Source organism: Gadus chalcogrammus, chromosome 5 (genome assembly GCF_026213295.1).
Source record: "Gadus chalcogrammus isolate NIFS_2021 chromosome 5, NIFS_Gcha_1.0, whole genome shotgun sequence".
Lineage (NCBI taxonomy): Eukaryota > Metazoa > Chordata > Actinopteri > Gadiformes > Gadidae > Gadus > Gadus chalcogrammus.
The window spans coordinates 20,537,480-20,564,938 of NC_079416.1; the positions used below are offsets into that span (position 1 = coordinate 20,537,480).

The window sequence follows — 27,459 nt, forward strand, 5'->3', positions numbered from 1 at the left end:
CAGCGGCGGCTAATGACACCCTTACTGAGGGCCCCTTATGAGCGCCCCCTACTGTGAGAAAGCATAGCTGCGGTGCTTTCTCAGAGAAGGGGGCACCCAGTATAGTGTTTTTGAATCGGGTGTCGGCGATGTTTGAAAATGTAACTTTTTTGAGGTTGGTTTGAATCGAGCGTCGCGGGATCAGATACTAGCGTCGGTTGGCACGTTTGGACGCGGAAACAAAGTCTGACGGTTGGCCACCGCTGGTAGAAACCGCGGCGACTGACTTGTTAGCGCTTTAGAGTCATGGAAACGGACTACAACTCCCACGGTCGGTTGGAATACAGGATTGTATGGGAGGGTTTTTAAGTAACATTGACGTGTCTGTTTAGAGGTAGGAGTGAAAGGACTACAACTCCCAGGGTCGGCTGGACTACAGCATTGTATTGGAGCCTTTATAAGTAACATAGACGTGTCTGTTTAGCGGTAGGAGTGAAGGACTGGAATATAACCAGGGGATGGAAGCGTTTATAAAATACATTTAAAAAGGCGTTTAAATTGTCAAAAATATGGGAGGAGCTTGAACCAACATGCCCATGGTGGACTTATGGACAACTTGACAAGAACCTGGAGAAACGTTAACGTCTTAGACGACACAGTATCTCACTCTATGGAGTCCCATCGGCTTCCATTCTAAACGTTCAGTTGGCTGTTAGTCCAGTAGCCAGTATCTATAGAGGTAGCTCATTTACACATTGTTTATTAACTATCGACCGAACTTGACATTGCGGGACAATCTTGGAAGAAACCGAGCGGAACCACAGAGAGAGGAGAGAGATGGTGGAGGAGAGGAAATGTATGTGTTTGTATTTTTCCTGTTGTGTTAAAAGTCCCTTCTGCCGTTATTGCGTTGCTCTGCCCTATCCCGCCACTAGCTGGTGCTGTTCTTCTGCTTATACCATCTGAATTCGCCTTGCTTCGCCTTTCCCTCTTGTCCTCACCTATCTGAACCCTGCGCTCCCTGCAGGCTGCGTTCTGCTAGCCCACCCGCACTGTCTGTGAATGTTTTTTTATTGGAAACCCTTCTCGTCTGGTGTAGTTCCCACGGCTGGGCTGCTGTTTTGTCCTAATGAGACTTTATATTCCCCCTCCGCCCTCTATGACCTCTCCTCCTATCACCTCTTTCGTCACTTTAAAAGGAGCGTTTCACTGTTTCCTGGAAATACTTGTTATTCTCCCGCACACAAACGCACATGTGTTATCCAGCTTGTGAGGTCGCAAACGGGGGGCGCAGTGCAATCAGGACCCCGGTCCGGACGGACGCTCTCTCCCGCTTGGGATGTCACAAAGGCTCTCGGAGCGGCCCGTGGACCTCACGCCTGTCGGTGACCGCCTGGAGCAGAACTAATGAACGCTCCGGTTAACGTTCCCATTGGCTCGGAGCAGACGCCTGGGTTATATATAACAACCGTAACGACGCTACGTAGTAGATGGTATAGTACTGTTGTATAAACATTACCTAGAACAGAGTTTATTCTACTACTATGCACACCAGCTTTTCCGTACTTTATAACTTCTTCTTGTTCAGACGAAGGCGATTCCTCACGTTTTTCAGGCGCCGAACCCGCGACAGTGTTGATGTCGGGTCATTCATGAACCTCGTGTCTTGGACAGTGTTGGTGTCCGGTCACATTTCACCATCTGAATGGTGTTCAGATGGTGTTTAAAGGGAATGATTGTATTAAAGCGATGGTTGGGTTACATTTGGTTCCTGGAATTCTAATTCAAAAGACCACAAAATGCCTTCCCTCCCTCTAAAACAGTTTAGCTTTACCTCTTAGAGAATCAGATTCCCTCTTGTAGTCCATTTGGTTTACAGATGAGTGACAGACTAAAACATCATTTTAAATGGAGCTCAAAAGTTGTTCAATATTTAACCCTGCTTTTAATCCACTAAGAGAAACGACAAAACCGGAGTTTTAGATTTTGTTGTCTGTCTGTTTGTTGTTTTCAGTTGGTGGAAATTGAAATTGTTGTTTTTTCAGGGCTGGTTTGTCTTACCTGACCACAGTATGTCGTGCGTAAAAGAAATATGTTAAACACCCAGTGTTGTCAAGGTTGATACTAATATGGTACTCGTTATTATAATAAAAGATAACTTGTTTGCACTATTTCGTTGTGATTGAAGGACCCACCCAGGACCCACCCAACAACGACCACTAGAGGACAGCAAATCACTCAGAGATAAATAACGGGACATTCAACATCTCAATTTTACCTTTACGCAACCATCCCTGAAAAACTCCCCGACAATATTCACAAGAATACAGATTAAAAAAACAAAACTTTTATGAAAAATGCATCATGTTAGGAAATACGTCCCCCATCAGACCAGCTGCCGACATATTCTCTGATCCCCTCAGATAAATCTCTTCACTAATAGCAATCTTTTCACAATAAAAGCCACGGAGCGCCGTAGCGGACTAAGAACCAAACAGAAAACACCACAACATTAATAAAATATTAATCAACACAATTATTTTTTGAACTACACATCCCCTGTTCTTGGTGTGTTTATATAAATCAGTGGCTGTTCATTACTTAGTTTGAATCCATGAAAAAGCTCCAGTTCTTTAAGTCCTTTCCAACGTCTTCAATCGCCTGTCTCTCCTCCTCTTCCTCCTCCTCACTCCTTCTCCTCCTCACTCCTAGTCGTCCTCCCCCTCACTCCTGCTCAATCCTCCTCCTCCTTCCTCACGCCTCCCTCCTCCTCCTCCTGCCTCCTCCTCACTCCTCCCTCCCTCCTCCTCACTCCTCCCTCCTCCCTCCTCACTCCTCCCTCCTCCTCCTCCTCACTCTTCCTCCCTCCTCCTCACTCCTCCCTCCTCACTCCCTCCTCCTCCTCACTCCTCCCTCCTCCTCCTCCTCCCTCACTCCTCCCTCCTCCTCCCTCCCTCCTCCTCACTCCTCCCTCCTCACTCCTCCTCCTCTTCCTCCCTCCTCACTCCCCCTCACTCCTCCTCCTCCCTCCTTCCTCCTCCTCATGCCCTCCTCCTCTGCTGCTGCTGCTGCTTCTCCCGCCGCTGGTTGAGGACCTTAGTGGTGACGCGCAGCTTGCGGAACCGCAGGGCGCGAAGCCTCAGCTGGAGGTCCTGCGGGACCTTCCCGCCCTTGGCTCGGATCTCCTTCAGCCTCTGGAGCGGCGTCTTGACCAGGTGGAAGTCGCAGGGCGTGGCCCGCGCCTCCATGCCCACGCGGCAGCTGCGGGCGGCGGGGAGGTATCCCTCGGCCCACGCCACCACCCGGTACTCGCCCGGGTTCAGCAGGCGCCAGTAGTCCCCGTCTGCCGCTGGGGAGGATGGACGGACAGATGGGAGTGACGGGACAGACTTTTTTTGCATTTTTTATCTGCTTTATCATAGAGTGAGATAGACTGGACGGTATGGGAGATAAAGGGGAGGACATGCAGCAATGGACCACGGGCAGGAATCGAACCCGGCTCGCTGCGAATAGGACTGTGCCTGAACGGTAAGAACCCTCGCCACCGGGGCGCCCCTGGGACGGACATGCTGAGTCATGTGCGTTGAAGAACAGTGGAAAAGCTTCTGCTGGACGGAGACGGTCCTGTGGTGAACCTTTCCGAGGACTGCTTTCAGCACCAGATGCTTTTAAACATCAGGCATGGAAAACGTTCCAGCTAGCCACGGACTGTATTGCATTGGAGGGGCGAGTTTGCCACCGACTGTATTGTATTGGATCATGTACACGTCTAGTGTGCAGTGGCACATGTTTTCCTTTACCTTTCCTCCAACCTGAAGCCTAAAGCAGGCAGAGCGCAAGTTTAGCCTCATGTGCAGCTACTCACAGCTAGAACTCGATGACTCGTATTAATGACTGAATGTGCCGTGGATTTAGTTTAGGTGTTCCCTCCGAATAGGACTCATGTGTATTCTTTGGACTTGACATGTCTGGGTGGACGCCTTGCGGCCTGTTCTCTGGTGTCTGGGTGCTGGGGGGGGGGGTTTACCTGTGCGGATGTCGTGGTCATGGTCCTCCACCTTGATGATGGCGTCTGCCAGGCCCCTCCTGGTCATCTTGTCCCTGACCACGCCCTTAATCCCTCGGTGGACCTGGGGGAGCGCAGGGGGGCCTTCACTACCGGCTGATTGGTCGACTCCTCTTGCATCTTTCAATACTTTTGATAGGAAACTTCCTAACTAGCAGGGTACTAACCAGGATCAATAACCTGCTCCATGTGGACCAGCAGGGCACTCACTAGCAGGTTATTCACTAGCCGGCTACAAACTAGCACGGTGCTAACCAGGGCCATGCACCTGCTCCACGTAGACCAGCATGGTACTAACTAGCAGGGTACTAACTAGCAGGGTAATAACCAGGGCCACCAACCTGCTCCATGTACACCAGCAGGGTACTCATTAGCAGACTACTTACTAGCAGGGTACTAACCAGGGCCACCGACCTGCTCCATGTACACCAGCAGGGTACAAACTAGCAGGGTACTAACTAGCATGGTAATAACCAGGGCCACCCACCTGCTCCATGTACACCAGCAGGGTACTAACTAGCAGGCTACTAACTAGCAGGGTGCTAACCAGGGCCACTCACCTGCTCCACGTAGACCAGGATGGTACAAACCAGCAGGGTACTAACTAGCAGGGTACTAACCAGGGGCACTTACCTGCTCCACGTAGACCAGGATGGTACTAACCAGCATGGTACTAACTACCAGGGTACTAACCAGGGCCACCCACCTGCTCCATGTAGACCAGGATGGTACTAACCAGCATGGTACTAACTAGCAGGGTACTAACCAGGGCCACCCACCTGCTCCATGTAGATCAGCAGGGACTCCTTGTTGTTCTCCCACTCCTGGGGCAGCTCGCTGACGTGAGGGTACTTGTCACAGGACAGCTCCACCGTCACCTCGAAGCAGTTGGTGTGGAAGTAGCTGAAGTCGCCCATACCTGACCACACACAACGAGACCACACCCATAGTCAGTCGCTACGGCAACCAGGAGGACACCCACGCAACTAGCGACGGCTAGTCTCTGCAGTCACCGACTTGCGTCGTCTTACCTGACCGCACACCGGGATACTGGACCACACACATACACGTCAGTCGCTACCGCAACACCACCACTACTACTAACGACAACTAGTTTCTACAGCGACCGACTAGTTTCCATAGTTACCCCAGTAGCTATGGTAGCTTCAGTATCTTCCATTCCCATAGTAACCGCAGTAGCCTTAAAAAACGGTGCAATGCTGCAGTGGCTACAGTGAGTTCCGACGAGTGCGGTTCAGAAAGACGGTAAAGTCATCGCCCGCGATGGACATCGGAAATCTACATCGGAGGGTCACCGAACAGATCGGGCCGACGACGGCGGTCGCCGCGGCGACACTCACTGCCGGGGACGGTGTGCCAGGCGCCGCCGTTGACGATGTTGCGGGTGCGCTGGAAGTCGTCCACGTGGCACATGCGGCGGTCGGGGTTCAGCATGGCCAGGTTGGTGGAGGCGTAGACGGTCGCCAGCCAGCGGAAGAAGCTGTCGTCCGGGCTGGCCGTGTACTCCTTGGGCGCCCAGTCCTTGGTGCAGTCGTGGGGGTACACCACCACCAGCTCCCCGCCGTGGAGGCTGGCGCTCAGCACGAAGGGGATGTCCTGCATCCAGCTGATGACCGCCCGTGTCTCTGGCGCCACCTGGGGGTGGAGGTGGAGGTAGGGGTGGGGGAGGAGGGGGTGGAGGTGGGTGAAACAACGCGTGTAAAGTGTAAGACACACATATTTTATAGTTAAGTTCAGGTAGTAGGTAAGAGATGGTTAGTTAAGTACTAGGTTAGAGATGGATAGTTGAGTACCAGGTTAGATATGGTTATTTTTAGGTACTAGGTTAGAGATGGTCACTCTAGTTATTAGCTTGGAGACCGTTAGTTTAGTTATTAGCTTGGAGATGGTTAGGTTAGTTATTAGTTTGGAGATGGTTAGTTACGGTACTACTAGGATAGAGATGGTAAGCTCAGTTTTTAGGTTACAGATGTTCACGCTATGTCAGAGTTTATGTGTAAGTTCTGCCGGTATGGAGGGATAAGGGTCCAGTCATCGTTCTGATATGAGCCACAGTTACAACAAGCCAATGGTTATCTTAGAAGATGCCGAGATAGCACCATTCTGCCTGAAGCTGTTCTCTGGCTCTGACTCTGGATGACTCAGGATGACGAGAAGCTCAAGAGATAAATTTACGTGGAAAACACATAAAAAAAACTTGTGTTGGACCGTCTGGATGCACGTTGTGTCTCGTAGGTGTCTCTGAGACGCCAGCAGATGTTCGGGGTTAGCTGAATGGTAATGTCTTGGATCATCCTGTTTTCCGGGCAGCATCCTTTGTTTTCCCTAGTCAGCGGCTTTATTCGGGACAGTACTTCCTGTCCTAGAACAAACACACAAAACCCCACACAAACACACACACACACACACACAGACACACGTTCCTGCCTTAAACACATACACACACACAAACACCTACACACAAACACACACACACACATAAACACACACACACACACACACACACACACACACACACACACACACACACACACACACACACACACACACACACAGATACAGACAAACACACATTTGATTAGCTTACACATACACACACAGCCACACACACACACACACACACACACACACACACACACACACACACACACACACACACACACAGAGACAAACACACGTTCCTACAGACACACCCACACCCACACAAATTGGACACAGGGTTTAGTCTTTGGGGTTCAAGGTTTGGTTGGTTTCATTTTAGGGTTAGGTTTAGGGTAGTTAGTAGTTTTTTTTGGGGGGGTTAGAGGTTAGGGTGAGGTTCTATTGTGAGGCTTGAGAGTTGGTTCATTCTCATAGTGGGATTCGGTCTAGTGTTAGGGTTAGGGTCAGGGGTTAGGTTATGGTTAGGAGGTCCTACTGGTGGACCTACTAAAGTTCTGCTGTTTAGTTATTTAGTGGACACTTCAATCCAGAGTGACTCGTAGGGAATCTCTCTCAGATACGCATCGTTGAGGAGCCGGTAGGGGTTAGGGGGCAGCTTGTTCAAGGGCATGGTAGAACCGGTAGACTGTGGACACTGGGAATCAAACCCAGAACCTACCATGGCCTCCTCCTTGGTGTAGTACTCCGGGATGGGGACGTAGTGGTTGGGTACTTTGGTCTTCCCCCATGCGGCCACCTCCTGAGCGTCCCACAGGATGTTGTTCAGGTCCGGGAAGTTGTGGTTCAGGTCGATGCCCTCCACGCTGTAGCGGCCGAGTGCCCAGCCCGACAGCTCCGAGCCCTGCAACGCCCCCAGACCCGGGGACAGAGATGTTCAGGGTTCTGAACCACACAGGGGGCGGGGCAGGCAGTCCACGGGGAGGGGCTTACACTGTGTGAGGTTCTTGAGATTTGGGTTTGGGGTTTTAAGAGGGAAGGGCTTTCAGTTTGAAAATATCAATATAATGGGGGGAGGAGCATCAAGCCTATGGAACTTTAGCTTTAAGCTTAAAGGGCCCCTATTTACCGCCCTTTAATGTTGGGAAAGTGGGGTTGATTAGGACCTTAAAGAGGGGAGGGCGTATGAAATGAAACGTCCGGGGAGGAGCCTCAAGCAGATGTAACTAGAGATTTGGAAAGAGTCGGAGGTGGGAGGAGCCTACAGTGGGAGGGGCTAGATAGTGGGAGGGGGTTTGGATGGGAGGTGACTGGGTGGGAGGGGCTTAAGGCTTAGAAGGCGCTAGTTGTGGGAGGAGCCTACCTTCTCATAGGCGGTCTCGTAGCCGTCGGGGTTCATGGAGGGCAGCAGGTGGATCCTGGTCTCGGTGACGAGCCGTACGATTCGCTGGTTGCCGCGCTTGTACTCGCGACACATGTACTGCATGAGGTTGAGCAGCAGCTCCCGGCCAAGGACCTCGTTCCCGTGCATGTTGGCGATGTAGCGGAACTCCGGCTCCCCTACAGGTCATACAGCAGATTACATTACATTACATTAGTTACATTACATTAGTTACATTACATTACATTACGTTAGGTACTCAAATACTATATCTGATAGATTTGGTTAAATAAGGTACTATAATGTTCAGTTAGAGATTGGATTACATTCAATTAGGTACTCAAATATATTTGATTCGATTGAATTAGGTACTCAAATATATTCGTTAACAGATTTGATTTGATGATGTTTAATTAGGTACTAATATTTGATAATATAGATAGAGATAAAAAATTGGATTAGATCAAATAAAGTTAAACTTAAATTAAGTACTATTAAATTAGATATTTAAATTCAGTATGATGACATTTCATTAGAGATAAGATTAAATTAAATACTATAATATTAGAGATGACATTACGTTAGTTACAACATGTGATGTAGCTGTGCATCTCTTGCAGTGCAAACTAAAACATGCTTCAACTCTTTGGCACTGATTTGGAGATTCGTAGTGTTTATCCAGCCACACAGGAGACATCAACTAACCATGATTATGTATGTGTTGAATGGACTCATTCAATAAACAATTCAAACAAGAAAGGAAACTTCTGGAACTAAACAGCAGGCGCAGCTGAAGGGAAAGGTTTGTGTTTCACATGAATAAACAAAATAAATATATAGTAGTTATATATTAATACTAGTTGTATAAAGTTGAATTTCAACAGCAGTATCTTGGCAGTAAGTAAGATTTGCTGTTTACTTTTGCTGTAAGATTTGCCGTTTAGATTTTCCGGGTCCTTGAGACCCAATAATTTAGGAATGAAAACAAAAAATAACATGTGGGATTAAATCCACCAAATTAAATGTCAAAGCTGAAACATTAACTCTAAAAACTAAACAATCTGGCAGAAAACTTGAAGGTCCCACACATTTCTTTTAACCAAACTGGCGTTCCTTACAGGGCATAAATCACGGCAATTATCACTCTGATCATCACAATAACAAACCATTCACCCAGCCCCAGTACAGCCATCCGCAAAGAGGCCCGTCCTTGTGAAACAGTTTCTCCCCGACATCCTTGAAGTACAACCGGCTTGCTAGCTGCTCTCGATACGTAGGCGTTGGCAGAACGGGAGCGTCCACCAGCGTTGCCAGATTTGGCCCGATTGGGCCCGGAAATCTGGCCCAATCTGGCAACATTGGCGTCTGCAGCATTCAGGCCAAGTCACGCAAACTGCAAGCCAAACCAAACATGGCCGCCTCTCTGACCTCAGCAGGAAGGGATAATCGTTCACTTTCACAAGAGACCCAGAGAGAGCCTTTATCTGTCTGTTTACTCTGGGCCTGGCAGTCTCCCCCTTCCCGCAACCCCAGGGAGACTTATCGGCAACTCATGTCTTAAACAAAAAGTACGAAGGCTAAAGGGGGACCGGACCGGACCGGTCGGGCCCCTGAGTGCCCCCCTCTCCAGAAGCACTGCCAGGACTCGGGTCTCTGCGTGTATACACTGGTGAGTGTTGTGTGCTCTAGGCTTGGTTTACGATTCCAACGACTCCATACGTCAAACAAAACAGTGGTGAGTCATTACAGACCCCAGTTCTATTTGTTCACGGGGCGGACATCTTGGTTCTTAACAGACATCTTGGTTCCATCTTGGTTCTTGACACTAGCTGGAGCCAGGATAGTACCAAGATAGAACCAAGAGGGAACCAAGTTGGAGCCAAGATGGCTGTTAAGAACCAAGATGGAGCAAAGATGGCTGTTATGAACCAAGATCGAGCCAAGGCTGAAACAAGATGGAGGAAGAGGGAACCAAGATGTCTGTTTCGGTTAACAAGTCCCCTAACACAAAATGGGAATCAGAAACATGACCCAGAATGTGGCTTCGGAGAATTCCAAGTGACGAGATAAAGGCACCAGGTACAGGTTCCTTGTGAGACCTCTGAGGAAGACTCTGATGAAGACTCGTGGAGGAAGACTGGGCAGTTTCTCCTCACCCAACTCGTGTTTCCCCGGGTTGTCTGAGATCTCCATGACGTAGAGCTTGAGGCCGTTGTAGCTCTTCCCGATGGTGTAGATCCGCGTGATGTCCGGACACTGCCGGCTCACCTCCCTCATCAGCTGGAGGATCGGGAGAGAGTCGGTTTCAGTTGGGGTCGTTAGCAAAGATGTTTTAGCTAGGTTTAGCGGGAGCGTGATGATTACCTTCCTCATCTCCATGTAGTTGTGATGTCTGAAGTCAAGACCGTCCTTGGAACCGGAGTCTGCCTCGTGGCGCTGGCCTTCAGACCGACCTACGAGAAGAAGGGAGGAACCGGTCAGAACCGGTCAGAACCGGACAGAACCGGTCAGAACCGGTGAGAACCAGTCAGAACCACTTTAGTCAGGATTATTTTGTCTCCAGAACTTCTGGACTAGATGATCGGAAGGATTCGTGTCAGGAACTGATCGGCGAGAACTTAGTAGACATTGTGGAAGTCCGTAATGTTCAGATGAGTTCTCCTACTGTGTTCCAATGTACACTTTTTAACCCAACATATTTTTGGACGAAATGTGCAAAAAAGGTCCCTCGGTGTAAAACTTTTGTGGACCACTCAACTCAATTCAGAACTAATCATTCAAATGGAGCGATTGAACACTAATCCCGTGAGTCCCATTTCATGGGCCCTGAAACACCCTTATCTCCCAGGATCATCAACAACAAAAAAACGTGTCCTCCACAAAAGGAGAGATGTTCCTGGTCGCCGCGTACCGGGAACCCTGCAGCCCAGGATCTCAGCCCGGAGGCAGACGGTGCCGTTGATGTACCAGGTCTGGGGGTTGATGCGGAGGTAGCGGGCCACGGTGGGGGTCGGCAGGGCGCCCAGCACTGGCGTGTACTGTTCCCGGTTCCCCTCGAACACCTGGAGGTGGGGCAGCCATGGGGGTCAGATCGACGCTGGAGGTCTCCTGTGAGCCCTTTGACGTAGCTCAAGAGGTGCTTGTGAGATCAAGACTCACTTGTTCAGAGTTCACCGGTGCTAGCCTCCCCCCTTGCCCCCTTTCACAAACTTATTGCATGTTGTACATTCTTGACTTAAAAATAGCATTTAGCATTGTGTAGCCTCTTATCCTAGCTATCTTTATTGTATACGGGGAATGGGTTAACCTAACAGTTGTTAGTGCTTGGCACTTGGTTCTATGAACATCCTTTCTGTACCGACAGCCATATATTGTTTCTCTTCCTTCTTACAAATGTACTTATGTACTTAAATAAATAGATAAAAGCGTCTGCTCAATGGCCTAAATGTAAATGTGTAAATGTGGGATGCTGTTTCTCATCTGCAGCCACATTTCATCATTGCACCGATGACTCCCCCTTTAAGATCTCCACGGCTGGACTCACCATCTCCTGGGATCCGTTCATGCAGGGCACCCAGTGGATCGAGTCGTTGCTCAGCTGAACCTTGTAGGTCTCCACCCAGTCCCAGCTAGAGGAGACCAGCACGGGGTCAAACAGAGGTCAAACCGAGATAACACACCGGGACGGGGTCCAACAGAGGTCAAACAGAGAGAACACACCCGGACGGGGTCAAACAGGGGTCAAACAGAGAGAACACACCGGGACGGGGTCCAACAGAGGTCAAACAGAGAGAACACACCGGGACGGGGTCCAACAGAGGTCAAACCGAGAGAACACACCGGGACGGGGTCCAACAGAGTGGTCAAACAGGGATGGGGTCAAACAGAGTGAATCCACAAGCGAATATTAGGCTAGCGGGAAGTGTTAGTCATTAGAGAGAGTTATCGTCTGTGGTGGACGCTTGAGTTTAAACAACGCCAAGTAAATGTTTGATGACCCTCCCTCCCTTAATAAGGGATTTCAAACAGAGTAACGCGATTCACTGAAAGCCTGTTTGATCAGAATCCTGTTATTGTGACAGAGCAGGATTAGTCACACTAATGTTTATAAGTGTATCGTGATGAGACGGCGTGACAAATCTAAACAAATCCCCTTCAACGCCAGAGTGAATATTGCTTAACAACGATTTAAAATGCCTCCTTCCCAAGCATTTTTCTATTTCAATTTCCAGTCTCACTGAGATGGGGGGGGGGGGGGGAGAGGGGAGGTGGAGGAGGAGGATTTGGGAGGAGGATGTGGGAGAGGGCGAGGAGGAGGAGGAGGAGGAGGAGGAGAAGGAGGAGGAGGAGGAGGAGGAGGAGGAGGAGGAGGAGGAGGAGGAGGAGGAGGAGGAGGAGGAGGAGGAGGAGGAGGAGGCGGCGGAGGGGGAGGAGGAGGAGGAGGAGGAGGAGGTGGCGGAGGGGGAGGAGGTCGGCTGACCTCCAGACGGAGCTGCGACCCTGGAGGATGACGGCGGTGAAGAGGGTCATCTCGACCGCGTCCATCTCCAGCCACTGCTGCCGGTCCTGATGCTGAGCGCACCACGCCCCATCGTACAGGTCGCCCTCCTCGATGCCCGACTGCAAATACAGCCCATAATAAATCAGACCTAAACCCATAATCAATAATACCAAAAACCCATAATCAATAATGAATAAAACCATAATCAATAATGACATCTAATGATAATCAGTAATAAAATCACACCCATAATCAATATGGATAAACGCATAATCAATAATGACATCACACCCATAATCAATAATTACATCTTATGATTATCAGTAAGATTATCACCAGATAATACGCCATCCTCCACATCTAAATACACCATCCTCCACCACTAAATACACCATCCTCCACCACTAAATACACCATCCTCCACCTCTAAATGCACCATCCTCCACCACTAAATACACCATCCTCCACCACTAAATACACCATCCTCCACCACTAAATACACCATCCTCCACCTCTAAATGCACCATCCTCCACCACTAAATACACCATCCTCCACCACTAAATACACCATCCTCCACCACTAAATACACCATCCTCCACCTCTAAATACACCATCCTCCACCACTAAATACACCATCCTCCACCACTAAATACACCATCCTCCACCACTAAATACACCATCCTCCACATCTAAATACACCATCATCCATCACTAAATACACCATCCTCCACATCTAAATACACCATCCTCCACCACTAAATACACCATCCTCCACATCTAAATACACCATCCTCCACCACTAAATACACCATCCTCCACCTCTAAATACACCGTCCTCCACCTCTAACACTAACTACACCACCCTCCGCCTATAAATACACCACCCTCCACCACTAACACCAAATACACCATCCTACACATCTAAAACTAAATACACCAGCCTCCACCTCTAACACTGAATACACCACCCTCCACCTCTAAATACACCACCCTCCACCACTGAATACACCAGCCTCCACCTCTAACACTGAATACACCACCCTCCGCCACTAAATACACCACCCTCCACAACTAAATACACCACCCTCCGCCACTAAATACACCACCCTCCGCCACTAAATACACCACCCTCCAACACTAACACTAAATACACCACCCTCCACCGCTAAATACACCATCCTACACCTCTAACACTGTATACACCACCCTCCACCACTAAATACACCATCCTACACCTCTAACACTGAATACACCACCCTCCCACGCGTGCCTCCCTCGGACAGGGTCCCTGGTCCCTGGGCCCTGACCTGGATGTTGAGCCGGCCCCTGTGGGCCCCCAGGCCCGGCCTCTGGACGGAGGAGGCCCGCAGCTGGTTGTCGTCCACGCGCAGAGACTCCAGGCCCAGCGGAGGACACTCTGCAAGGGGACACAAGCATGAGGACGCACCCCTCCTCTGGAGGCCTGGGTGGAGGTCTGGGTGGGGTGTGGGTGGAGGTCTGGGTGGGGATGGTGTGTATGTTGTGTTTATAAGGTGTGTATGTCACGTAGATGTTGTGTTTGTTGTGTGTAGATCTTGTGTAGACGTGTACTTTGTGTGTGCATGTTTTGTGTACATGTTGTTTATGTTATGTACAGTATATACTGTATATTGTGTAGATGTGTAGCCTAAATGTTGTGTGTAAAGGTGATTTGAGGTTGTGTACATGTGTGCATTTTGTGTGTGTATGTTGTGTATGTTGTGTATAGATGTTGTGTATGTTGTCTTTGCTGTTTAGATGTGTTTCTTGTGTGTCTTCCTGGCAGAGAGATTAATCCGGAGGCGTTTTCTCCACTAGTGAGTTTTCTCTTCAAAATATTGTGTTGGAATATTATCTTGTGGTATTTCAAATCAATTGTTCACCCTCCCTCCCTCCCTCACTCCCTCCCTCCCTCCCTCCCTCCCTCCCTCCCTCCCTCCCTCCCTCCCTCCCTCCCTCCCTCTCTCTCTCTCTTGCTCCCTCCCTCCTTCACATGCGCACAAACACTGCACACACACACTCACACACACATAAATAACTCTAATGCTCCGTGTCAGTTCCCGAGAGGTTCGGAGACCCCCTACCCTCTCCCCCTCGCCCCCCTCCCTCCGACCCCTCCACATCTGGAAGGAGTGTAGAGGGCTGACTGTGGATATGTAGATGCGGTGTGCGCTGTGTGTGTAACTTGAGACCCAGCCAGAGGCGCGCCTGGAACGTCAAGTCCAGCAGCAGAGAACTCGGCCGAAAGAGAACAGAGACTTCGCGGTTTAAAGGACCATTAAACTCATCAGAGAGCCTGTTTAAACCGCAGCGGGCGGCTTGAAAATAAGAGAAGCATCGTTTTTCTTTCTTTCTTTCTTTCTTTCTTTCTTTCTTTCTTTCTTTCTTTCTTTCTTTCTTTCTTTCTTTCTTTCTTTCTTTCTTTCTTTCTTTCTTTCTTTCTTTCTTTCTTTCTTTCTTTCTTTCTTTCTGTTGGTCACTTATCTTAAAAGTAGCAGGCCTATGTAGTTGCATATCTAATAATCATAAAATCTAAATAAATCATAAAGTATAACCCATAAATGATGTTTTAAATTGATATGATGAAGTTGTTATTTAAGTATTTCTAAGGATGCTTAAGTATGCTTCTCATGACCAACACAAAACATGTTTGAAGTGCATTCAAACGTTTACAGGTAGTTTATGCAGAACATAGAGCATTAGAATATATAACCTCAAAGTAACAATGCGTAATATTTCGCTATTGCTTCATATTTCTATCCATATTCCTGCATAATCAACAAGTGAAATAAAAAAACATGAAATCAATACCCAATCCCTTTGTGGCAGCGCCAGCCTTGCTCTTCTCGTGTCCAACGTCTTCCTCGGATTTCTCCTCCTTCGGTTTCCTCTCCTTCCGTCTCCTCTTCTGCGGTCTTCCCCGGGTGCTGGTGGTCGTCAGCGGGTCGGGAGGAGCTGTGGTCTGCAGCGGTTTCCGCAAAGTGCGTGGAGAGCTGGTGGGATATGTCACTGTGGGGGATGCAGTGCTGTTCAAAGTTAGTGAGGTACGCCTGCTACCCACTGCGCTATATTGTTCGTTTGAAAGGGCTTCACTGTCCGCCAAGGTCCCGCCGTTGGCTACGCTTAACAGAAAAATCGCCGCAGGAAAAAGGCACCACTGCATTTCCATCTTGCCGTCGGTTGGTTGCAGACCAGGCACACTGGACATCAGAGCACACCACAGACTTACCATACCCTCTCTCCATCGCACCCCTCGCCCCTTATCCCACCTCCCCATTCCCAGTCCCACCTCCTCACTCATACCCCCCCCCCCCCCCCCCCCCCCCCCCCACCGCCTCGCAACCAAGCCCCAAAAACCCGAATCAATAAAACGGTCAAAGCTGAAAACTAGAATCCTTGATTGTATCGACATAATATTCCATGCATACAAAACCAGCTCCAGTAGTAGATGGGTTTGGGCTCATAGGGTGCTAAATGTAGCTTACCCTCTGACATATCTTTTCCGCTGGTGGAAATTTTTTCCCACTACTGGCATTTTTTAATATAAAAAAAAAATACTGTTTCAATGACTCTCTCAACTCATCTTTGTGCGCCTATGCACCAGGCAATTGGCAACTTTGATATACTTTTAATTAATTAATTAATTAATTAATATATTTATGCATTTTATTTCACAAACTTAAAACATATATATATTTATGGGGTCACTTAAAACTTTGTTTGGGATGCAAATATAGTTAGTTATTGCCTACAACTAATGTAATTATGTGGATTCAAGTACAGAAGCGTATATTTAATTTGGGCATTTTTTGGTTACGATTTTTATCCTGCCTTTTATTTAAAGAAATAGAAAATGATTTGTGTTTATGTTGTATGTTCATTGTAATACAGTTGGATTGGGTGACAATAATTCGCATTCGGATTGGTTGACTCTTACTTTGAAATCCACCATTTCCCGTTAGCCGATTGGTCCGCTGGATATGTGACGTGTTTGGGAAATGGCCACGCAAGCGAAAGGAATCACAGAAGAACATTGAAATCATCTTTGTCCAGCTTCAAACTGTTGAATAGTGACTTTTGAGGCTTTCATTTATGATCCATAAGGTATATTTATATTAAACCGAACGGTGTATTTCGGGAACGCCGAACAGCTTGTAGAGAAACTATGCAAACATGTTGTGGTGGCTCACTCAGGGAGCTAACCTGCAGCACCTAGCCTGGGGAAGGCTGGCACCCAGCGCCGATGTGACACCCTTTTCAAAGTAAGTCAGACTTAATTGCGATGTTATAACGGTTATACGATAAAGATTATTCCCAGCTTTATTAATACTGCTCGGAGCAACGAGACCAGGGGCCTGGAAGGAGAAGTTCTCCTCCTCATTCCCTCTTATCTCTTCTTGTTCTTAGATGACACGAAGAAGTGTATCCGAGTGGATTGGGAACTGTTCGTGCTAGGCTACAGACACACACAGGGCGACAGAACGGAGGATGTGACCCACGTCCCGGGGTCGAGCAGGTATCGCGATGCCTCGTCTGGAAGAGGTGGCCAACGTCGCCCTGCGGGTGCCCAGCCTTCTCCTGCTGGACATGCTGTTCAAGTGTGACGTCGACGGCGTCACGGAGCACATCAGGGCCAAGAACGATGACATGCTGTTCAAGTACAAGTATGTCATCTGGAACATGTACTACCTTGGTAGGTACACAAACACTGAGTGTGTGTGTGATTGTGCTTATGTGTGTGTGATTGTGCTTATGTGTGTGTGAGTGTGCGTGTGTGTGTAATACCTGATTCATTTGTGTGCGTTTTCTTCAGGTCACCTGGTGAATGTGTGTGTGTTGGTTCTGCCTCTTCGTCACATCGTAACGCTCTACCTCCACATACTGGCTGCCCTGCTTCTCTACGTCGGACACCAGATCTCCAAGTAGGACACCTACTATTAATAGTATCAATAATACTTATATTACTACTGTAAATACTATTATTACTGCTGTTGCTTTAAGTAGGGAACCATATCTCAAAGTTGACTATTACTAGTATTAGTATTATTACTAGTATTAGTATTCTATTCCTACTGTTCATACTACTGCTGCTGCATAGGACCCCATTACTCCAAGTGGGGCTACTATGATCTTATTTCCACTACCAATGCCCCTGCTACTATTACTACAGCTCTTGATTCTCCTGTTGATGGTCTTTGTACTACTACCCCGGCATCTGCAAGCCATGCATTTTCTGATCTGTCTGGAGGATCAATATCTCTAGTCTATACCTGGTCTCTGATGTCTGCTAGCCGGCTGAATCTGATACCGCTGCGGCACGCTGCCTTTGGATGTTTACTACACTGTCATTACGCCAGCCTTGTACCGGCGGTGTTTTGTACTGTGATAAAGCATCACCATCACTAGCAAGAATAGCAGCAAGAATAGCAGCCCACTGGAGCAATGGGGCTTATAGTTAAATCGACACCAAATGACTACAGTTGGATAATTCTACTATTTATTAGGCTGTCTGAGATTCCAGTTGTTGTGTCTGGCATTATGGATCATCTCTCTCTTTGTGGAAAGATACTTGTTAGAATCAAAATGTTAACCGCTAGTAAATTGCTTCGTTAAGGCATTGTGATAGTGAAGCACGGCTTGAAAACGTTCCGGGGTGTCCGTGAAATAACCTTTGACCTGTGACCCTTCCCCTCAGGGACTACGTGAACGAGGAGGTGCTGAACGGCTACGGGGGGTCGCTGTACCTCGACGCTGCGGCCTTCCAAAGATTCGTCACCGCACTGACAAGTAAGGAGCGAGCTCATTGGCTGTGTTTACCACGAGACACAACAACGGGGTGGCTGCAACCACACACTGTATCGCATGTCTCTGGATCAGGTCTAGATACAGTGTATCCTGCATCACATCCAATGCTAAACAATAACGGGGGGGGGGGGGGGGGTGAAAGGTTAGCATTTTAGCACAGCCCATCGTTGATGCTTCTAAAGGAGTAGAATTGTATTTGTTCGTAATTACAGAATAGAAGTTTAATTTTAATTGTTCCAGAATGGAAATGTGGGTGTCACAGCAGGGGAACAACAGGATAGTAAGATAATTAAAGTAGTTAGTTATTGTTTTATAAACATATTTATATCCAAGGATTAAAATTTAAAAAATAATACGTTGAATGAAGATGTCAAATACTCTAATAATTGTACTCTTCCTCGTGTGTTTAGGTCTGATTATTCTCAACACGTTGTGTGCCTTCCTGATGAAGACCAGAAAGGTCTGGCTGTTTTCCGCCCACCTGCTCCCCCTGCTGGCCAGACTGTGCGCTGCGCCGCCCGACGCGCTTCTGCTCGTCAGCTCTTCCTCCGTGGCTCTGACCGGCGTGGGCATGGCTGTCTTCCTCCTCTCCAACCTCTTTGTGCCCTATCGCCTCGCACGGGCCGCCTACTCTGAGCTGCTACGGATGGAGGTAACCACCCTGTGTGTTTTCTATGTTGACCCTTGATACACTGATGGCACCAAGTTAGGGCTGCAGGATATATCGGCTTTGTACGATATATCGATATAATTTCCAAGGGGATACAAGATTTGACAATATCGTTTATATCGATATGCGTTAAAATGGTCCGTTTCCCGCTCAAGCGTCTACAGCGCTTGCCTTGGAGACTGTGAGCGCGACCCCTCCCCCTCTCACTCTGTCTTTCCGAACGTGCCGTGTGCAAAGACGCCTCATTCCCGCCCCTGCCGCCCCCTCACAACACAACAAGCATGGATGATACCCGTAAAGAAAACGAGACGGCGGCGGGAGACGAAATTGTTTCAAAGAGGAGAAACAACGGCTCTATAACGCCCCGTGCCCACTACCTCCGTCAGTTGTCCGTTGCCCATTGACTTTGAATGGGGACGGTCGCGCAATGCATTGTGGATCCGTCCGTTGACTTGGAGCGTTCGCCACCGTCAGAAAGTTGAAAAATGTTCAACTTTTTCGGCAGCGACGGTTCCGTCATCCAATCAGATCGCGTATGCAAATTTAAGCACTGTGACGCGACTCGGGCTCTGACGATACTGGAAAGGGGGAAAGCGGGTCTTCTTGCCTCGCAACAAGCAGGAAGAAGCGGGAAGAACCCGGCGAAGCGATTTGATTGGCTGACGGTTGCCTCTGCAAAGACTACTCCCCCATCCGTCAGCCACGCCTTCCCACGTCCGTTGACTGACGGTGCAGTGGGCACGAGGCGTAATGTGGAAATAGTTTGGGTTTAAAAAAAACAGTTGAGCAGCAGCTGCAGGTCATCTGTAGAGTGTAGCAAAACCGTTGCGACTAAAAGTGGAAGCACGACAAATCTGTTCCACCATTTACAGCAGCGGCACAAAGTGCAGTATGAGGAATGCGTAAAACTCTGTGGCTGTGCTGCTGCATCACCGGCCGCGACAGCTTCTTCTGCCCCGAAACCAGGGCCGGCGATCAGCAAATGTGTTGGGGGCGCCCTCTGGTGACGCTCTTAATTAATTAATTAAAATATACGAAACAAGCGAAATGAAACCAAACATGTTCCCAAATGGAACGGAGAAGGGAGGGGGCAGGGGATTAAAGTTACGGCGCACTGAAACCCTCACCGTAGTAGGCTACGCAGGACAATGCGACGAAGCCAATGCTCTTAATGGTAGCTAATGTGTGTAACCTACAGCTTTATATTGTTTTGCATAGGTGATTATTTTGTGAAGAAGGTGAAAAACATCCCTTTTTTTACATGTTCATTGAATTCTGTTGAAAATAACGATACAAAATCACATGTTGCAGTCATATGGACCTATGTTTTAATATAAGTGCTTGCAACATCTCACATGTGGTTTTTGACTTGCATAAAAAACATCTAACCCACTCTATAGAAAATATCGAGATATATATCGTATATCGCCATTCAGCCAAAAAATATCGGGATATCATATTTTGCCCATATCGTGCAGCCCTACACCAAGTCCACCAGTTGACACTCCCTCTAACCTATTTACAGTTCTTATCCTTGGACAGTCTAAATCTCTGCTCGTTGGTTGGTTGAGACGGAGTTCCAGCACGTTTAATAATACATTTTACAGACTGAAAGCATGTCTGCAACATGTCTCTCTCTCTGATGTTTATCTCTATGGCAGAGGCAAATAAAGTAGCTTTCAAAATAATATCCCATGTCAGGTTTGACGGAGGTTGTGTAATTGTGAGGTTCTCTGGGACCGTTCATTATGGCAGTTTTCTTTTAGTGTACCCCCCTCCAAGATCTTTTTTCATCTGAATACCCCCTTCACTGGCGAAAAAACATTTTTTGAAGAAAAAATGTCTTCAATTCATGCAACTGTTTGATAATTTCTCCCAACAAACGAAGCCCAACACCAAGGGAGGGTCAGAGCATGTAGAGGTGAAGCCCATTCAAATATATTCCTCCTGGTACACTCCTTTTGGTGTTTTTATTATCAAATTTACATTTCATCCTCAACCCTCGATTTTCTATGGGTTAGGTTGAACTTCGTTGCCCATGCAGTACTCCAAAGTACCCCTAGGGGTACACATACCCCAATTTGAGAACCACTGCTTTACGGCGTCATTGCCAATGGATCGAGGGTTTAATGATGTGTTCCTGAATCCTCGGACGCCAGCCTTCCGAGTTGCACGTTGGACGTCACTTCCGGTCCCGGAGTATTAATAGCGTTCCTGTTCGTCTTTGTGAGTGTGGCATGAAATTGGCTAGTTGTTGTTTTTTGTTAGCTACATTAGGCTCTTTAGCAAACCAGCCCGAAAACAAACAACACAACTTTACATTGTATTGCATGCACAGCAAGACCATGCAATGTATAAATTGGTGACCGGAATAAAGTAGCAATGTAATCAAGTGTGTAAGAGCATTTAAAAAAGACATTTAAAATAACCTACGCGGAACAAATACAAAAGAAAAAAAAATCTCTTCACGGTCATCACTGCTCTCGGTCTACTCTCAGATTTTCGAAAGATGAAGACCAAAAGGGGGGGCGTGCCTTCGAGAAATGCCGCAAGAAAGCTGGGAGATCTTCGACTTTCAACTCAGGAACACACCATAAGTGAGCTACGGCGAACCCCACCAGAACCTTCTCCAACCCTCCGCTCCCCCGTGTGCCCCCCCCCCCCCCCAGGTGGTGGAGCTGTACCGGCTGGTCGCCGTGGCGATGTCCCTCTGGAACCAGTTTGCGGTGCCGCTGCTGTTCAGCGTCTTCTGGATGGTTCTGTTCGTCGTGCAGCTGGGGTCCGACGTCATGGCCGCCCGCGGCACGCTCACGTACCAGGGGGTCCTGTTCCTCCTGCTGTCCAGGTGTGTGTGTGTGTGTGTGTGTGTGTGTGTGTGTGTGTGTGTGTGTGTGTGTGTGTGTGTGTGTGTGTGTGTGTGTGTGTGTGTGTGTGTGTGTGTGTGTGTGTGTGTGTGTGTGTGTGTGTGTGTGTGATAATCATGTAATGTTTCATTTATTTTAAGAAAATAACAGTGAATGCATTTTTCGAGAGATTATTGTTAGGCATCTTGCAAAAGGATGCCTGCAGACCGACCGTTAACATTGGGATTCAAACCCAGAACCTCTCGACTGGGAGACCAACTATTACAATATCCTGTCCCTAGCCCCTCCTCTTTCCATCTCAAATCGTTTCCCAAGTGATCAGAACACACACACATCACCTACATCTTAGTCCCGCCCACAATTTCCCTGTTTTCACACCTGGGAATTGCAGCACTGGCGCACCTTGGCTCTGGTCTTGACCTTTCACCTCCCTACCCCCCCTCCCCCTTCAGTGTGTCAGAGTGCTGTGCCACACCCTACTCCCTGCTGGGCCTCGCCTTTGTGGTGTCCTACCTGGCCCTGGGCCTCCTCAACCTCTGCAAGTTCTACCTGGGAGGCTACGCAGCAGTGCTGAATGAGAACGTCATGCACAGGTAGGGAGCCCAGAAACACCTGCACAGGTAGGGAGCCAAGAAACACCTGCACAGGTAGGGAGCCCATAGACACCTGCACAGGTAGGGAGCCCATAGACACCTGCACAGGTAGGGAGCCCAGAAACACCTGCACAGGTAGGGAGCCAAGAAACACCTGTAAAGGCAGGGAGCCTAGTGGCACCTGCACAGGTAGAGAGCCTAGAAACACCTACACAGGTAGAGAGCCAATAAACACCTGTACAGGTAGGTACCCCATGTACACCTGTAGAGGTAGATAACGCATATGCACCTGTACAGGTAGATCCCACATAAACACCTGCACCTGCACAGGGAAGTACCACGTATACACCTGCAGAAGTAGATGACACAAATGCACCTGCACAGGTAGAATACCAAATAAACACCTGCCCAGGTAAATACAACACACACGTACCACATACCGCACAATTTCTGACCACAGAAGTACAAATTTCAATACTATATAATAGTGGGATTCTATGACAAAATTAACATGCTCATAGTTAAGAATTCAGTAAGCAAATGGGATTTGAGATGAAGGAACTTTTTGTATACCATCGTGTATTTCTGGTGGCTCCAGCAGCCCGGTGGCGCCCCCTGTGGGCAGCATACTGCACTGAGACTGGGCTGCTCTGGGCACAGGGAGTGGAGGACCGCCGCCCCCCTGTGTTCCTTCCTGCTCATTCCTTTCCCGATTGGTTGATTTTAATTTCCCGCCAGAGGGGTGACGGAGGGCGTGACCCTGTTCCTGCTGGCGCTCCAGACGGGGCTGCTGGACATGCAGGCCCTCCAGCGCACCTTCCTCCTCAGCATCATCCTCTTCATCGTGCTCACCTCTACGCTGCAGTCCATGATCGAGATCACCGACCCGGTCATCCTGGCGCTGGGCGCGTCACGCAACAGGTGCCAGCGGGGGGCGCTATTCTGCGGCTTTATCTTCCATCAAAAACGTGACGTCACATATAGATGTCCTTTGATATGACGTCGTATTTTCCATTTTTATGTAGTAAAAGTAGTAGTCAAGTATTTAACTATGTTAGATATTATATTATATATTAAATATATATGGTTCTATCTTAGAAATAATATACTGATCCATCTCAGACATAATATGATACATTTATATCAACCTTGTATATAGATTTAATACCACATCCTGTTCTGTTTAATGTTGTTCCGTCTGTCTTAAGAAGAGTCAATTCTAAACTTTGCGGTAGTTTGTGACCGGTAGGGGGACTAGTTAGTGCTGGTGTCAACCCGTGTCTCTGGTTCTCCCCCAGGAGCTGGTGGAAACACCTGCGAGGCCTGAGCATGTGTCTCCTGCTGCTGGTATTCCCTGGCTTCATGGCCTATAAGATCTCCCAGTTCTTCCACATGGACTTCTGGCTCCTGATCCTCGTGTCCAGCTGCATGCTCACCTCTCTCCAGGTAGGAGGGAAAGGTCCTCTCTCACCTCTCTCCGTGAGGAGGGAAAGGTCCTCTCTCACCTCTCTTCGTGAGGAGGGAAAGGTCCTCTCTCACCTCTCTCCATGAGGAGGGAAAGGTCCTAGGGGGGGGTCTAACACAATATATTTATTTAGCAGTTTATGAGGCAGTTATATATTAACACATTCTAAACTTGTAAATTTGTTCGTCTAATTAATCATGGACATCCTTTATTTTTCTGTCACATATGTTAGGGAAATGTTTCTGTGATTTAAGTTGTGAATAAAAAAAACCACAAATTTATTCCAATAAGTTAAACCATGACACGAATGGTACAAATTCTGCTGAATAAAAAACATTCAGGTCAGGTGGAAAAATCCCTGCGTTGTCCCTTTCTTTAAGCCTGTTTGTTCCGCTTTTAAACTAATGGAAGTTCTCCTATTTCCTGTCCCCTTTCCCCCCTCCCCCCCTCCCCTGCCCTCCGGTCGCCCAGGTCACCGGCAGCCTGCTGATCTACTCGCTCTTCATGGCGGAGCTGTTCTGCCGCGAGCCCATCGAGAGCCTGGACGAGGTCATCTACTGGGTGAACGCCGTGAGCCGCGTGCTGGAGTTCGTGGTGGCGCTGTGCGTGGTGGCCTACGGCGCCTGGGAGTCGCTGTTCGGCGAGTGGAGCTGGATGGGCGCCTCGGTCATCATCATCCACTCCTACTTCAACGTGTGGCTGCGCGCGCAGTCCGGCTGGAAGAGCTTCCTGCTCCGGCAGGAAGCGGCCAAGAAGATCAACTCCCTGCCGCGGGCCACGTCGGCGCAGCTGCAGCGCCACAACGACGTCTGCTCCATCTGCTTCCAGGTGAGGCGTCGACGCGCGGCGTAAGAAGATCACGTAGCACGCTAAGGCTGTAGCAGTCCATTTGGATGGTACGGCGGCATGGGCGAGTCGTAAGCTGCAAACCTCCCATCCTTCTTGCGGCATTTCACTAAGGCACGCCCCCTTTTGGTCGGTCCCGCTCGCCATTCCCAAAGCAGAGCAAGTTCAGTGAGGCCGACCGTACGACTCGTCAACAAAAGTGTCTGCGCCCGAACAGAGATTTATTTGCCTTGTGTTTAAACCACGTTGGTCATTCTAATGTCGATTTTAAATGCCCTTACACACTTGATTAAATTGCTACTTCATGCCGGTCACAGTCTTGCTCCGCGTGCAATATAATGTAAAGTTGGTTGGTTGGTTGTTTGTTTTCGAGCAGATTTGCTAAAGAGGCTAATGCAGCTAACAATAACAATGAATAGTGATGAGAAACGGGAAAGCTACTACGACCAAAAGGGGACGTGCCTCCGCAAATGCCGCAAGAAAGCTGGGAGATTTACAACTTACGACTTGCGCGTACCAGCGTACCATACAAATGGATTACACCATAACAAGGCGTACCTGGAAGCAGACCTCCGTCTGCTTCCAGGTAAGCCTTGTTAGCATGCTACCTGCTACGTATGATTATTAGGTTAGCCGTATTAGCATGTTAAGTATGCTTCTTGGGTTAGCCGCAGTAGCATGCTACGTCTTCTTCAAGGTGAGCCTCGTTAGCATGCCACGTATGCTTCTTATGTAAGCCGCGTTAGCATGCTCCATCTGCTTCCATGTGAGCCGCGTTGGCGTGCTAGGTCTGATTCTTAGGTCAGCCGTATTAGCATGCTACGTATGCTTCCAGGGGAGCCGCGTTAGCATGCTAGTAATTCTTCTCGGGTTAGCCTCGTTACTTCCAAGTTAGCACAATTAGCATGCTAGAATGCTAATGCTAGCATGCTAATTTTGCTAATTGTGCATCAATCAAACGCCCGGCTCTGTGTGCTCCGCAGGAAATGAGCTCGGCGGTGATCACGCTCTGCGGACACTTCTTCCACGGCAACTGCCTGCGCAAGTGGCTCTACGTCCAGGAGACCTGCCCCATGTGCCACCAGTCGGTCCGGCCCGACGCCACCGCCCAGAGCCCCGCCCCCGAGGGGGAGGGCGACGGGGTTTGGGTGGAGGGGGAGTGGGAGGAGGAGGAGGAGGAGGTTGAGGGGGAGTGGGAGGAGGAGGAGGTGGAAGGGGAGTGGGAGGAGGAGGAGGAGGAGGAGGAGGAGGAGGTGGGGGAGGGGGATTGGGAGGATGAAGAGGATGAGGAGGAAGAAGAGGAGGAGGTGGGGGAGTGGGAGGTGGAGGAGGAGGAGGAGGAGGTGGAGAAACCTCAAGCAGACACAGGGCCCATCTAGGCCCCACCAGAGGAAGGGCTATTCGGGAACCATGGCAACGATGGCGGTGCTGCAGAGGAGTTCTACGAGTATCCTCCGGAGAGGGAGGAGGAGGAGGAGGGAGCTGGCAGCGACGGCGACCTCCCTGCCAACGACTCTTCCCGCGATGACCTCAACATGGAGGCCGTCCAAGGCCTGTGCTTCAGCTCCAGTGGGGACTTTGTGGGCTACGCCACTCCAGCTGATCGCGTGTTCCCGTGGGGGGGACCGGCTCCCGGTGTCCCCCGGGGACGGAGCTCAGGCTGGGGGTGAGGTGGGGGGAGGGCAGAGGCACGCTGTCTGCAGAGGGAGACGGGCTCGCGGACACAGACGATCCACCGCCGCCAGCGCCGCCGTCGCTGTTATGGTGGACCCTGGCGAACAGGAAGTGGAGGAGGGTTGACTAGAGCGGGAGAGGAGCCGACCATCTGCGGACCGCCACATGAATGCTTCCTCTTGTGCTGCGCGGTCGGACAGAACTCTGAGCTGTGGGCTGAGGACCACAGCGGAGCGAGGAGCAGACTGCAGTACTGTGTGGAGCGCGGTGAATCCCAGTCCGTCAAAGGCAGAGAGAGAGAGAGAGAGAGAGAGAGAGAGAGAGAGAGAGAGAGAGAGAGAGAGAGAGAGAGAGAGAGAGAGAGAGAGAGAGAGAGAGAGAGAGAGAGAGAGAGAGAGAGAGAGAGAGAGAGAGAGAGAGAGAGAGAGAGAGAGAGAGAGAGAGAGAGAGAGAGAGAGAGAGAGAGAGAGAGAGAGAGAGAGAGAGAGAGAGAGAGGACCATGCATTAGATAGTCTCCACTTGTGCAAAAGAGCTCTGATGTGACTTAAAATGGCGTTGCCTGGAGAGCTACAACGCCATCGCTCCCTTTCCTGCACAAGCACAGAGGAACGTGGCCCCCGGCCTCAGTGCCCTTGAGGGTGCGATGGTGTCAGCAAACCGTGGACCAGACCTCGGTTGGTCTTCTGTCTTGTGAACTAATAGGGAAGTAATGTGTCCCTCCTAACGAATGTGCTCCAGCAGTCCATGAAACGTTGCTGGATTTAATTTGCAGGCAATAATGTCTCGGGTGTCAAAATCGATCTGTGAACTGTTGTTGAAAGCAGTTCATGAGGCAGTTATATATTAACACAGTCTAAACTTGTGGAAATTAAAGTATTTAATTTGTTTGTCTAATTATTTGTGGCCCTCCTTTATTTATCTCTGTCATATATGTAGTGGAAATATTTCTTTGATTAAATAGTGAATTATTTTGTTTTTCAATTAAATCAATAAAAAATGACGTATGAAAGGTATAAATTCTGACGAATAAAGGGTATCAATTAGATTTCACAACATTCATTTCATCAACGTGGCTTTATTTATTGACCTGAAGACTTCTTAGAACAAGTTGTCACATTATTTAACGTCTAAAAAAAACCCATTTAACATAACTTAGTGTTACAGACCATCACTTTTTCCATCAGCCTTCCCATTA

General features: G+C 48.9%; 3 protein-coding genes across 3 annotated transcripts in view; 2 read left to right on the plus strand and 1 right to left on the minus strand.

Moving 5' to 3' along the window:
* The window catches only part of wdr32 (WD repeat domain 32), a 7,987-nt gene extending 5,422 nt beyond the window's left edge, over positions 1-2,565 (plus strand). The window contains exon 7 of the mRNA XM_056590847.1: positions 1-2,565. This exon is cut by the window's left edge and continues 676 nt beyond it. The gene's annotated coding sequence lies outside the window, so the exon portion shown is untranslated.
* A 455-nt stretch (positions 2,566-3,020) lies between these two features.
* Positions 3,021-15,579, minus strand: cpxm1a (carboxypeptidase X (M14 family), member 1a). The gene is made up of 13 exons (XM_056590821.1): positions 15,158-15,579; positions 13,636-13,745; positions 12,307-12,446; positions 11,371-11,455; positions 10,738-10,888; positions 10,191-10,279; positions 9,983-10,106; positions 7,809-8,005; positions 7,167-7,349; positions 5,407-5,701; positions 4,825-4,964; positions 4,007-4,109; positions 3,021-3,328 (listed from the first exon to the last, which is right to left on the minus strand). Exons 1-13 carry the CDS (start codon positions 15,576-15,578, stop codon positions 3,021-3,023), a joined length of 2,346 nt encoding a protein of 781 aa, XP_056446796.1. The 5' UTR covers position 15,579.
* Positions 15,580-16,848: 1,269 nt separating this feature from the next.
* zmp:0000000662 (RING finger protein 145) lies at positions 16,849-26,259 on the plus strand. Its single transcript, XM_056589780.1, has 11 exons — positions 16,849-17,039; positions 17,160-17,268; positions 18,042-18,133; positions 18,562-18,803; positions 21,491-21,666; positions 22,138-22,278; positions 23,017-23,199; positions 23,577-23,724; positions 24,215-24,571; positions 25,573-25,731; positions 25,981-26,259. Exons 1-11 carry the CDS (start codon positions 16,871-16,873, stop codon positions 26,257-26,259), a joined length of 2,055 nt encoding a protein of 684 aa, XP_056445755.1. The 5' UTR covers positions 16,849-16,870.
* Positions 26,260-27,459: the final 1,200 nt, after the last annotated feature.

Excerpts from the sequence above, each read along its gene's own strand:
- zmp:0000000662 (XM_056589780.1), top strand. The coding sequence starts at position 16,871 with ATGCCTCGTCTGGAAGAGGTGGCCAACGTCGCCCTGCGGGTGCCCAGC. Across the intron at positions 17,269-18,041 it reads GTCGGACACCAGATCTCCAA|GGACTACGTGAACGAGGAGG; the intron begins GTAGGACACCTA and ends CCTTCCCCTCAG. Across the intron at positions 18,804-21,490 it reads CTGAGCTGCTACGGATGGAG|GTGGTGGAGCTGTACCGGCT; the intron begins GTAACCACCCTG and ends CCCCCCCCCCAG.
- cpxm1a (XM_056590821.1), bottom strand. The coding sequence starts at position 15,578 with ATGGTAAGTCTGTGGTGTGCTCTGATGTCCAGTGTGCCTGGTCTGCAA. Across the intron at positions 4,110-4,824 it reads TGCTGATCTACATGGAGCAG|GTCCACCGAGGGATTAAGGG; the intron begins GTGGGTGGCCCT and ends GCGCTCCCCCAG. Across the intron at positions 3,329-4,006 it reads TGACCACGACATCCGCACAG|CGGCAGACGGGGACTACTGG; the intron begins GTAAACCCCCCC and ends CATCCTCCCCAG.